Source organism: Rosa chinensis, chromosome 7, assembly GCF_002994745.2.
Source record: "Rosa chinensis cultivar Old Blush chromosome 7, RchiOBHm-V2, whole genome shotgun sequence".
Classification (NCBI taxonomy): Eukaryota; Viridiplantae; Streptophyta; class Magnoliopsida; order Rosales; family Rosaceae; genus Rosa; species Rosa chinensis.
The window spans coordinates 31,243,575-31,256,725 of record NC_037094.1 but is presented as its reverse complement, the minus strand read 5'-3'; the positions used below and the strand labels follow the sequence as shown (position 1 = coordinate 31,256,725).

The window sequence follows — 13,151 nt, the reverse complement described above, 5'->3', positions numbered from 1 at the left end:
AACAACGAAGTTTGAGGACTGATGAGCTCGGATTCGAGAGAGAGACTGAGGTGAGAGAAGAAATTTATAGGTTGCTATTTTTCAAGAAGAAGAAGATAAGAAACGGAAGAGACGGGAAAGAAGAGGAAAAAGAGAGACAGAAGAGAGGGGAAAAGAAAGAAAAAGAAGAAAGAAGAAAGAAGAAAGAGAAGAAGAGTCCAAAAAGGAGAGAAGAATAAAAAACTAAGAAGAAAAAGATAAGAAGAGAGACAGAAGAGACATGAAAAGAAAGAAAAAGAAGAAAGAAGAAAGAGAAGAGAGGAGAGAAGAAGAGTCCAGAAAAGAAGAAGACTGAAGAATAAAAAACTAAAAAAAATATGGGTATTATACATGAGTTCGGTACGGTACGGTATACCGTGCATATATGAAAATTGAAACCATTACCGAACCATATATGTGGAGTCGGTACGGTTATACCGTACCAAGAGTTCGGTTACCAGCAATGTCGATTACCAACTTCTTTGGTTCGGCTCGGATTCGGTTGGTTGATTTGTCTCGGTTGAAAATGCCAGCCCTAACATATACTATAGTTCATTGCTTGGCTACATATACAATTCATTGTAGGGCTGAGCCCTAACCTAGTATTAATTAATTGCTCTTCGTGTGGACATGATTTTCCCCGAACCACAACTGAACCCTACAAACGTGGCCTGTAAAACTAGACCACAAAAACCTAAATATCTCCCCCCAATAATATGGACAACAAACTGCAAGTCCTGCCAACAGTTGTTTCTTTCACTACTTTTTTTTTTCTTTTTTCTTTTCTTTTTGGGTAAAATGGAGGCAACAGGCCCAAAAACAGAAAAAATAAATAAAAGAAGGCTATTCAGCCATTGTTAACAACTTCCCTGGTCTAGCAATACCCAGGATATCATCAAGGATAGCTTCAACAACTACAGCAAGAGGAGAGGTGAAAGTACAAATACCAGAAGAGTGATGACACTACTAGAATTATGCTCATAGACATCATGACAATTAAATTGGTGAGAACTACACGCGATGTAAAATAATGTTATTAACAGCGATTCCTTAAAAACCGATTTGTATGCATATAACTGACATCGGTTTTAAAATTAGCCGGTGACAAAACTTTCATTTGAATTTTCAGAAAAACACTGAGCGGCTAAGTTAAAAAAATTTTAAGAAGCGCGGGGAAGGAAAAGCTCATTCCCACACTTAGACATATTTGGACTAACATTGACTTTAGCTTGCCCTAACACTATTTGACCAAACCTCCCTTTCCTCCTCTTCATTCTCCTCTTTCGACCAATATCGTCCTCCTCTTCGTTCTCCGTCTCCGACCAAAACCCTCCTCGTCTTCGTTCTCCAGCTCCAACCAAAACCCGACCCTCCTTGTCCTCCTTCTTTTCTGCGTCGGACCAGCTCCTCTGCTTGAAGACGGTGAACATAATCCGAGTTTGAGGCCGGTGATTTGGAGAAAATTTGAGCTTTTCTTTCATAGGTAATTCACGACTTTGTTCAATGCATGTCTTCGAAGGATTTGTGAGTCCTTAATTCACTGATCTGCTTATTCAAAAAAAAAAAATTCACCGATCTGCTTTTGTTTCTTAATTTGCTTCCAAGGATTTGATGGGTGTTTTTAGGTTCTGGGTTTACTTTTGTTTTCTGATGGTGGGTTTGGTTCTCAAGCACTCAATGCTTGTATAAAGCCTCGTTCTTTTGGGTTTGTGATACTGTTTTGCTCTGTTCCTTTTCTGATAGTCCGAAGCTTAATGCTTCAAATTTTGGTGAGTTGTGCTTGCCAAGTTTGCGTCTTTATTGGTCTCTTTGCTCGATTTTGGTTTCTAGACTTGGTTTTGGTTGATTGCACTCAGTCTAGAACTGGGTTTATTTTATTTCAAATTGCAAGTGTGTGATATAGTTGCTTAGCTCTGTAGATTTGATGAATGAGGTCTTGGGTTTTGTGGGGTTTACACGGAGAGTGGCTTTTGGGGCTAGTCTATATATTGAGGGCATATTTTGGGTTTTAGAAGCAGAATATGTGTAATTCTCTTGGGGTGAATAGCACAATATGATTTGGTTTCAGTATTTTATTAGATTTTCTGCAATATATTATGGTAGATTCCTCATATTGCAGTTCAATTTTGTAATAATTTTTTGTTGGTAGTTGATGTTTGGTTGTTCATAACTATAATAAATTTAAAATTTGTGATCGTTCTCTCATTTGTTTCCGTACTATGCCCAAATAAAAAGAGATGCTTGTCAAAAAGCAACACATATTATTCAAATTTTATGATAGGTATTTCTACTGTGCATTAAGTACTCTGTATGTGTTCCAAATCAAAAGGATTTTTTAGTGTTTGGTGGATCCATACTTGCACCAAAACCTTGTTTGACTTGCATAAGCCACCATTTAACTCGGTGGGATCTTCCAGGTCCTTCACTAATTGATTAGCATAGTGATGAGCTAGGCATGCCAAATAAGCAGTGAGCATAATGTGCCATCTGCTAGGTCGATGCTTGGCTATGTGCTTTTCAAACGCTTTAACTGGTAATATGAACATGTAGGCTTTAAAAGTCAAGGAATGCCTAATGTGCCCTTTTTCACCTTAGAGTTGTTGCCTTCCTGGAGGTCCTAGTTCTCTGCACCTACTTATTATTTGTTCCCTTCTGGTCATTGGCTTGTAAGTAACTAGATGTCCCTTTCCTGTTCTATGATGCAGGAAATGAAGCGACAATGTGATGAGAAACGGTCTATTCCTTTATCTTTTAACTTTTTTTTTTCTTTTTTACCTATTTGAAGTAAAGTTTTTCTGAATATGGTTTGGCACATTATCTTCAGAGAGGTAGCAACTGCAAGTAGCATAACAGAAAGAAAAAGGGAGATCAAAACGTGGGAAGGGCGAAAGCTTTACTTTGCAGCAACTGCAAGTAGCTCGTGAGGAATATGATGAGGAAGCTACACTGTGTGTTTTCCGGTTGAAGTCCCTGAAGCAAGAGCGAGCCCGAAGTCTTCTAACACAAGCAGCTCGCCACTATGCTGCTCAGGTTTTCTTTCTATCTCCAACAAGTTTAAAAGTCATCACCTCCGGTTCTTCTAATAGTTTGATGCAAAACTAACACTCCAAAACCTCTTCTATTTTTGTATTTAGTTGAACTTTTTCCGGAAAGGACTCAAGTCACTTGAGGTTGTCGAGCCACATGTTAGGTTGGTTACAGAGGAGGAAGGTGATGAGAGTGTTCACAGGGTTCAGATGATGAGAGTGGTCATGCAACCGGGAGTCAGAATGAGAACCCCGGTGTCAATCCCAAATCTTCAGGAAACTAGAAAAATGGTAAATCTTTATTGTCAGTGCTTTGAATTTTGAGTCTAAAATGATCTGAGAAAAGGGAATGTAGAAAGATGTTGATTCTGTTTGGTACCATTATATGGTTCATTTGAAGAACATAACAGGGGATTATTACAAAGAGTGATTAGTTAATTTTGTGTGTATGTTGTCTAAATTATAAGGACTCTCAACACCTGTTAATTAAACTTTAAAGGGTTCATTTTCAAGACCATGTGTCTTTTGCATCCCACCACAAGCCACCGACTATTTGTTCACACAAATTTATACTATTTCAGTTGAAGATTTCTTCTACTACACTAATACTGTGATTGCTCTCTCTCTTTCATATTCCTTCCGTATCTCAATTGCCAACACATTTTTCCTTGTACTTTTAGATTCAGTATATATAGTTTTCTTGCTTAGCTAGAGAGAAACATTAAGTCTTAGTTGACAACTTCACTACACACATAAACTGATCAACTATACACAGAAGAAGTGATCAAGAAGTAGACTGCAGTAGTAGTAATGGCAGATTGGGGACCGGTGGTGATAACGGTGGTGTTGTTTGTGCTGTTAAGTCCAGGGCTACTATTTCAGCTGCTGGGGAAGAGAAGAGTGGTGGAGTTTGGCAACATGCAAACCAGCGGACTATAGTTGTATTATATACTCTTAAGAACCTGTTCCTCTGTTTCTCATGACAAATATGTCCAATTTTGTTTCCACTGCCACTTATTTACTTCTTTCTTTTTATTTAGATGACTATGGTAGTAATCTAATTTTGTAGGTAGAATCCATCTCCCTTGATGAAGCTGCAAGGTTATTACTTGGGGATGCACACAATACATCCGTAATGAGAAGTAAGAAATCTATACTTGCTTTTGTTTATTCTTGAATCTTTTTGACATATTACTTAAGGAGCTGAAACTCTTGTCTTTTCTCTACTTGATGAAGCAGCTAAAGTAAGGCGGATTTATGATATTGCAAATGTTTCGTCCTCCATGAATCTTATTGAAAAGGTAAAACTTGTAGAACTTGTGATAGAGAAATATTAGAATTCATAATCTCTTAAACAGCTAGTATAATGTACTGCCAAGCTAAACTGTGCCCCTTGTTCAAAAATATGTAGACCCATGCAGTAGATACAAGGAAGCCTGCATACAAATGGTTGGGATTGAGAGGAAAAGATGCTACGAGTTCAGCTTCAGACGAGTCTAGAAAAAGAGCCTTTGGAACAGATATCACAAACGTTGTAAGAGGGGCAAAGTAGAATCTTCTACTGCTGGGAAATTGGAAGCTCAGAAACAAAAGCAACATGAGAGTATAGTACAGCAACGTGAGAGCATAGTACGTAAGGTTGATAGGAACAATTCAGAGGACTCGAAACAAAATACAAAGAGCTACCAGTTTGGCCCTTTTGCCCCCAGTTACTATTCCCAGTTTCAACATGAAGAAGGTTGACTGGGACAATTTTTCCTCTACGTACTTACCGTCCCTTGTATCAGAATCAAGGTATCATCATCTTATGCTTCAGCCTGATGTTCAGGTATATGATAAGACATACAAGGCTTATATATATATGGACGCAAGAAAAAGTGAAACTATTACTAAGCTACCTTGGTTTGTAGATTACTTGATTAATTGAAGAGCAATGCTCTCTTCAGTACTTGCCTTACAATTTCAAACATTCTTTCTTGTTCAATGTAGATTATTTCTTTACAAAAAGGGTTCTCAATTTAGTCACTGTGTTAGTGTTCTGAATTTAATGATGTTCTATATCTCTATTTAACTAGTTGGTGGTTGGTTACTTGATACATAAATAACAATATTACCAGTCTTTTCTTGTGCTTACTACTATTGTGAATATGCCTTTTAAGCTGGCCTTCTAATTAGTTGTCATTAACACACAAGTTTCACCAAGTTATAAAGGAATTACTTCCAATTGTCTCTTACTGAAGGTGAGTCTATAGTTATAAGTTTTATGATCTTGTTTAATTGGAGCAAATTTATATTGATATATTTTCTTGCTAAATTGTAATTGTGATGCATAACCTCTAAGACGTAGAATTTACTTATTCAAGAGTTCAAGTAGTACCATTGTCAGGCATTGCATACTTGAAAGTTAAAATTAGTGTCAAACAATTATTTGTGTGAGTCGGTAATCATTTTCTTGTACTATAAAACAATGGCTAAACCTCCAGCTAGAAAAATAAAATTACATCTAATTGATATATACATATTATGCAGGAGCATTAGAATGGGGTTGCTCTAGCTAGAAGTGTTCTGGCGTGGATCCTAATATAAATTTGAACGGGTCTTTATATGTGCAGGTCTTTCAACCTGTCTTTTGGTGAGGAATGTTACAAGCAAGGAGGATGGTAGTTATGACCACACATATGGTTCAGAAGTTTTGGACACTAGCTTTGTGTATAACTCTTTAAGTTCAACAAGAAGCTTAGTAGTTTTAGGTATTTTGATGCTTATAATTTTGCAAAACCTTGGATGGTGTTACAATTGTGATTGTTGGTTTGTAATTGAAATGAGTTCATATTGGTATCTTACCAATTTTAAATTTATAAAGGACATGATGTATATACGCGTATTTCAAATCAGTATTAAATTGCAAAAACGATGTCATTAAAGAGATGATACATCAGATTGAAAACAAAAATCGATGTCTCTTTATTCAGTGCACATCGAATTATTAAGTAAGAAACGATGTAACACAACCCAATGAACATCGAGTTATTAAGTAAGAAACGATGTAAAATAACTCAATGGACATCGACTTAATAAGTAAGAACGATGTAAAACAATCCAATGGACATCGATTTATTAAATGAAAAACGATGTCTAGTATAAGTATGAACATCGGTGCCAACCTCAAAAACTGATGTTTAATAGAAAAATAGACATCGCTTCATAAAAGGAAACGATGTTTAATAGATTAATGAACATCGGTCGCGTAATACAAAAGAATGTGGATTCAATCTTAAATAGTGTGATACTAGAATAGGTGCTCGCGCGTTGCTGCGGGTGTTCAAACAAAATCTGCAAGTTTGGACGGCTAGAGGCTTATGTTTGCAACTAACATTACCATTAATATAAATGTTCTGATAATGTACAAATATACAATACAACTGCTGTGGACGCAGCTTGTCAAAAATATTTTGTTCTACTTATAGGCTAACCTAGCTACATTTGATCGGTCTGCTGAGAAGAGGTGTTGATGTTCGTCATCACATATCAGTGGAGGTTCTTCAAAATGGTGCTTCCTCCAGCAACCAACCTAAGAAAGATGATTGGAATGTCAGCAGCAGCAGCTTCACAATTGACAACACCTCAAATGCGACCTAATCTGCATACAAAAAATCCAATTGATAAAATGAAAACAGAAAACTAAATGACTATATATTATTAGTAAATTTTGTCTAATCCTATGTATTACAAAGCCTGCAAGTAAAGTAGTCTAATTCTATTAGATTACAATGAAACACAATATTTTCTTTTGACCTCATTAGATAATAGTAATTAGAGCCAAACCTCCTCTCGCCTATCAATTCTAGTTAAATTCAAAAGGTTAAGCAAATTGCACTCCAATGAAATAGAAGAACACCATAAACTAACCACTCCCAGATACAAACAAAAACCTAATACAGTTGGTACCAATCACTTGCCTCAATGTCGGAAAAAAAAAAACCTTATCAAAAAATTTCTAGAAATTTAAAGTTGAGCATGATTTAAAAAAAATAGAAATTTGGTAGACCTCCCCTAATATCTGTAAAATATGCTATAGCCTACAGAGCCTAGTCTTAAATTATATCAAAGTTATACCAGCTAAAACTTTTCTAATATCAAGAAAGATCAAAATGCTAACATCCCATCTCATAGCTGACAAACCAAATCAAATCAATTATCAGGATTCTCACAGATTATATATAAAAAAAAAAAAAAAAAGTATTGGCATAAGCTAAAGAACACTATTATCTAGCACTCAACTGAATAACCCAACAGATAAACCTTAGAATGCAAAGTTTCTTGCCGAGCATAGATCTTATCACAGATAAACTCTAATATAATTTTGGGTTCACCATGTGCACACACTAATACATTCCAATCGCTGTTCAAATTTTCCCATACACTTTAGAAATCCATTTCCTTGCTTATCATTTTTTGGTTGTTTGGGAGGAGCTGCGGAATAAAACATATATCTTAAGGTGATTTATCAACACTCAAAGATACAAACTGCCATACCCAGAGGCCAGATCATTATGCACACATGTCAAACTTTGTTTGGTATTGACAATTTCGCATACCAGTCTTTTAAAATATACTCTAACGAACCCAGCCACATGATAACTGCACAGTGAAACTGCACAACCATCACAATGAAATTGAAAAGTCTAGCTTCCCTTTAAATTTCAACCCATGCTTTTCTCAATAGAATCTAGTGATCAGGGTCTACTCAAAACTAATTGCCTTAAACAATCTAAAATTTAACTACTCAAGACTACTTGATTGTTCTCTTTGATTCATTCATTCATCCTTCCAAAAACATACTAATTGCAAAGAACTTTTGCATAAAAGAATCCAAAAGTATGCAACCTTATCTGAGAGTCTACAAATAACACTAACACTAAATTAGTTGCCATTCTATAGTTTTTATGTCTATTCTGGAATTTTGTTCCTCTTGTAAGACTCTAAAGGTAACAGTAACACTAAATCAGTTGGCATCTAAGTTTTCATTGTTGGATTGTATATTTGTATTGGCTATTGTATATTTGTTACTTGTCTTTTCAATTAGACAAACACAGAGAACAACTAAACTCATCACTCTTTATATGTAGCAAAACTCATCAATTAGAACTATAGAAGTCAAAACCCTAATGATCAACATGAATAAGACTTGAGGCTTTTAAGAAAAGAACAAAATCTTTAAACACCAGAAACAGCAGCTCTCCTGCCTTTCTGAACACACCTCCACCTCAAGGTTAAGCCAACAACCCAAAAACCCCTGCATCACCAAAATCCCATCTTCTCATCATAAACTCGACCCACTCAAAATGCAAAGCACTCAATACAAAACAAAAAGAAACAACACCGATTATAATAGCTAGAAAACTGGGGGGAAAAAAAACCGATTCAAGAAAATCAGTTTAGAGTGTGTTTGCACCAAACCGAAATCCCACCAACCTTTCACAATCATTGACACACAGAAACTGTTCACAATTCACTAAACGATAACAAATATGAGAAAGATTGGCTGCGTTCTCTCTCTCTCTTACTCTCTCTCTTTCTCTCGCGCTATTTCTCTCTTGAACTGAAGCTCTCTGTCTATCTACCTGTCGGTGGAGTGAGGTATCAACACATGCCAAATGCAAACCCACACAAACCCACCTTCGATCACATGCCCGACCGAAAATTACATGCACCCAAACCCAAAACAAATCAACCAAATAGAAAATTTACCTGAAACTCAAAATCACAAAGACACCTGAGTGCTTAACCGGACCTTTTGATTTAATCAAAAAGTTGCCACCTCAATCGAAACTGGTAGGTGAAAACGATAGACCTGGCTGAATCACGATCAAGAAATTTGACCAATATTTGAGAGAGTTGAGATTCAAGAGAGCAGAAAAGAGAGAGTGAGAGAGAGAGAGAGAGGAACGCAAGAGAAACGAAAGGAGCTCGGGCACAGGCTAAAGAGGCCTTTTATACCTAAGGCTGAAACGAAGGGCAAAACAGTCATTTCATAGTGTCGGCTCGAGCCGAGCCGCCACTGTTACCGGCTTAGTAACAGTACCAGGAAATCGATCAACTTTAGTATATGTATAATATGGCAAGTACCCGTAAAACTTATAAACAGCAGGCAAACTTCAAAAACACCGATGTGTAAGAGAATATAACACATCGTTTCTAGAATGAGTAAGGATGTTAAAATGAATACTAGTGCTGTTGGACCTATATTTCGTTAAGCATTAAATGCATAAATATGAAGGTTTAACAATATCTAAAAACACCAATTTGTGATCATAATAGCAATTTAACATCAATTCTGGATCATAATCCAATGTTTATTATTATATGGGACATCGGTTTTTAACCGATGTCTATTTTTTTCCGATCTTTTATATCACCCACTAACACATGTGTACAAATTTTTTTTTACATCGGTTTTTGGCCGATGTATATGAGAAAAATTCTAGTAGTGCATGAATGCCTTGTTTTGCAAGGATATCAGCAATCATATTACTTGTGAATATACCTAATCTAGTAGGTATATATCACAATTCATGAGGTTTCTTTCAACACTTTAAAGCCACTCGCTCTACCAGAACATGTAGTTTTCACACTATGTATATAATTATATATAACTCAACAAAAGCCTACCCGATGCAATTCTACCGACTTGTCCGTTCTTTCGCAAGGATATCAGCTAATCTCTGTGGCTATGCCTAATCTGGCAGGTATCAAATTGGTTCATTAATTAAATGCTTGCAATTCATGAGGTTTCTTTCACTACTTTAAAGCCGTCGCTGTACTAGAACATGCAGTTTTCACACTACGAATCAAGGTTTTGAACTTTCGCGAGTCACCATCAAGCTGGGCTAGCAGCTAGCTTCATCTACCTTTAATTTGTACAATTAATATACAAAGGCAATAGTTTTAAAAGTCCAAACAAATTTCTATATAGGAAGGCCCCAGAGTCTGTGTGTGTGTGTGTATATCACTCAGCAAAAGCCTACTTGTATCAACCAAGAGAGATAGAGAGATGCAGAGAGAGCCACCGAGTCTGTGATAGTCAAGATGGCCTCATTATGCCCACTCGTATTCCAGGTGAATCGCTGCGAACCTCGACTAATAACACCCGCAAAACCAACACCACATGAAACAAAGCTGCTGTCGGATATTGACGACCAGCAAGGCCTCAGGTTCCATGTTCCATTCATCATGTCTTACAAGAACAATCCTTCAATATTGTTGAAACAAAATGACCCTGTTAAGGTGATCAGTGACGCGTTGAGTAGAGCACTGGAGTATTACAACCCTTTGGCTGGTAGGCTCAGGGAAGTGCATAATAAAAAGCTTATGGTGAACTGCAAAGGAGAAGGCATCTTGTTCGTCGAGGCCAATGCCAACGTCACACTCGACGAACTCGGGGACGCAATTCTACCGCCTTGTCCATTCTTAGAGGAGTTCCTGTTTAACGTGCCAGGCTCTGATGGTATTCTTGGTTCTCCTTTGATCTTGATACAGGTGAAGTGATCAAACTTAAAATATACGTACTCCATCTAATATAATTTCTTTCAACTCTGCAATCCCAAGTGGAAACTGACCAGAAGGACATAATTCAACTTTGGTAAACATTGAGTGTTGATTTACGATTTTGATCTTAGTTACACAATAAGATTCTATATGTTAATTTGTTTTGTCTGTGTTAATTGATAGCTTCTTTTTCTTTTCCTCTTTTACAGCTGAATGATATTTGCATGAAATGAAATTTGGAATTTAGATATCAAAATGAGGAGTATTAATATTTTTTACTACTGGATAGAGCTAGAATTCACACATTTTCTTTTACTATTATTAAAAACCAATTAGATAAGCCCAGTACCATTTGGTCTAGTGGCATAAGTATCTCCATTGTAAGTGGAATGTCGTGAATTCGACTCACAACAGACCAATTGCATGTTGATATGATAAAAAAAAAATTAAAAATTAAAAATTAAAAAAACTCACATTGAACACGATTTAAAGGAGCTAGTTTTTTTTTTCCCTTCAATATGTAGAATGGGTAAAATAGAAAATTGTTTTAGGGAATCGATATTTGGGAGAGAATTTATTGTGCTTTCATGGCCTCTTTATATAGAGGTTTACAAGGTATAGTATCAGAGCTGTACATGGAAACATAATCGTACATTGATATATTGGATATTTATTAAGATTCTCCGAGATTATATCTAATACAAACCCTATTACAAGTAGAGCAAGTAACTTAGAGTTTGGGCCAGACACAAAATCTTTGGATTTACTTAAAACAAAAATAAATTTTTACAAAAATTAGAGGAGGTCTAAATAGCAAATTGGCAACCCTTAAGCTTATTTTGTTTATTATTGCAACATTTAAATACTACTCCACCCATTTTTTGCTCACACATAATTCTTGTATTTTATAGTCTCTAGACAAACATAGAGATAGTTGAACCTAAGTCTATTGTACCCCAAAAACATTAGTCTAATGAGAGATTTTGTATTTGCAATATATTGATGTAGGTAACCCGTCTGAATTGCGGAGGTTTCATATTTGCATTGCGGTTAAACCACACAATGTGTGACGCATTTGGTTTGGTTCAATTCTTGAACGCAGTAGGCGAGATTGCCCAAGGCGCAGAAGCACCTTCTACTATACCAGTGTGGGAACGAGAGCTCTTGAGCGCTCGAGATCCTCCACAAATTTCATGTACACATCATGAATTTGATGATACCATTGACCACTCATATCTGAACTCTGCAACGACAGTCCAACGATCTTTATGTTTTGGTCCCGAGGAGATAAAGGCCCTCAAGGAGCATCTTCCACCACACCTTTCCACCTGTTCATCCACATTTGATTTAATAACAGCTTGCTTGTGGAAATGTCGAACAATTTCACTTGAAATGGACCCAAAACAGATTGTCCGTCTATCATGCGCAGTTAATGCACGTGGTAAACACAAAACTTTATGTCTTCCTCCAGGATACTATGGCAATACATTTGCATATCCGGCTGTTGTTTCAACTGCAGAACGTTTATGTAACAGTCCGTTGGGATATGCAGTGGAGTTGGTGAAGAAATCGAAAGCTAAAATGAGTGAAGAGTACTTAAGATCTGTGGCAGATTTTGAGGAGATAAGAGGACGACCTCCACTTGCAATGGAAGGCATGAGTGACTTTATAGTTTCGGATAACACACGAACAGGTTTGGGAGAAATTGATTTCGGGTGGGGAAAGCCAGTATATGCTGGAGTTGCTAAGTCCTTCGATATGGTTAGCTTCTATGTCAAGAACACAAACAAAGCTGAGCAATATAAAGTTCTGGTACCAATATGCTTGCCATTATCGTCCATGGAGAGGTTTCAGCAAGAGCTCATGAAGATGATTAGTTTCGACAAAGTGGAGATACCATCATATATATAATTAAGTACCTCATTAAGCACGATTGTTTGGTTATATCACTTATATGCAATATGCTCATGTCATCTGGTTAAAGAATTTTCTGGACTTGTACTGGCATTGGTTTCAGCATAATCATCTCTAAAATATTATAAACGGTGTGTGTTATTTTTTTGTTCTTAATTTGATTCATTTGCTCTTTGTTAACTTTCGTTTGGCTGAAATTGATTTTACAACACACCATCTATTGAGAAAATTTATATACACCTATATATAAGTCTACTTAATAAATGGATCGTTGTGTCAAAAGAAAAGGATAGGCATTAGTTTCGACCAGTCTCAAAGAGACCAGGTGATCGAAATGATGCGGTGTCTCAATAGGGATCCTCAGTGGGTGAAGGTAGTGCGGGCACTCTAAACTTAGGCCTCGTTTGGTTTGCACTAGTTTTCCTTACAATGTTTGGGAATGTCCCTTACAATGTTTGGAAATGTCAGGAAAGTAATCTGAAAATGTATTTTACATTCGTTTCCAATATTTGGTTTGTGCATGAATAGGAAAGTAAGCAACATCAAATTTTTAAAAATATCCTTAATATAAAAGCATAAACACTTCAAGATTCAAAATTTTCTTGGATAAATTGGTAATATTAATCTTTAAAATAATATTTAAAA

At 36.4% G+C, this 13,151-nt stretch overlaps 2 protein-coding genes across 13 annotated transcripts; both read left to right on the top strand.

Moving 5' to 3' along the window:
• Positions 1-1,190: 1,190 nt before the first annotated feature.
• Positions 1,191-5,928, top strand: LOC112175305 (E2F transcription factor-like E2FE). 12 transcript variants are annotated; one of them, XR_005803536.1, is made up of 8 exons: positions 1,194-1,501; positions 2,724-2,752; positions 2,843-3,048; positions 3,153-3,335; positions 3,908-4,186; positions 4,284-4,345; positions 4,456-4,838; positions 5,657-5,928. XR_005803536.1 is itself a non-coding variant. In XM_024312980.2 (8 exons), the coding sequence occupies exons 4-8, from the start codon at positions 3,255-3,257 to the stop codon at positions 4,594-4,596; spliced, it is 435 nt and encodes a 144-aa protein (XP_024168748.1). In that variant the 5' UTR covers positions 1,195-1,501; positions 2,724-2,752; positions 2,843-3,048; positions 3,153-3,254; the 3' UTR covers positions 4,597-5,069. The 12 variants fall into 12 exon arrangements, 2 of the variants coding, with proteins under 2 accessions (XP_024168747.1, XP_024168748.1); XR_005803538.1 differs by having other exon boundaries at positions 5,574-5,928; XR_005803537.1 differs by having other exon boundaries at positions 4,456-4,872.
• Positions 5,929-10,003: 4,075 nt separating this feature from the next.
• LOC112179652 (alcohol acyl transferase 1 allele GSd) lies at positions 10,004-12,662 on the top strand. The gene is made up of 2 exons (XM_024318106.2): positions 10,004-10,583; positions 11,601-12,662. Exons 1-2 carry the CDS (start codon positions 10,134-10,136, stop codon positions 12,501-12,503), a joined length of 1,353 nt encoding a protein of 450 aa, XP_024173874.1. The 5' UTR covers positions 10,004-10,133; the 3' UTR covers positions 12,504-12,662.
• The last annotated feature ends 489 nt before the right edge of the window (positions 12,663-13,151 follow it).

What these genes read in the sequence shown, in the direction of transcription:
- LOC112179652 (XM_024318106.2), top strand. Translation starts at nt 10,134, where the DNA reads ATGGCCTCATTATGCCCACTCGTATTCCAGGTGAATCGCTGCGAACCT. An exon ending in CTCCTTTGATCTTGATACAG is followed by an intron (nt 10,584 to 11,600) that starts GTGAAGTGATCA and finishes ATATTGATGTAG; the next exon opens with GTAACCCGTCTGAATTGCGG.
- LOC112175305 (XM_024312979.2), top strand. Translation starts at nt 3,255, where the DNA reads ATGATGAGAGTGGTCATGCAACCGGGAGTCAGAATGAGAACCCCGGTG. An exon ending in TTCAGGAAACTAGAAAAATG is followed by an intron (nt 3,336 to 3,907) that starts GTAAATCTTTAT and finishes TGTGCTGTTAAG; the next exon opens with TCCAGGGCTACTATTTCAGC. An exon ending in CAAACCAGCGGACTATAGTT is followed by an intron (nt 3,986 to 4,113) that starts GTATTATATACT and finishes CTAATTTTGTAG; the next exon opens with GTAGAATCCATCTCCCTTGA.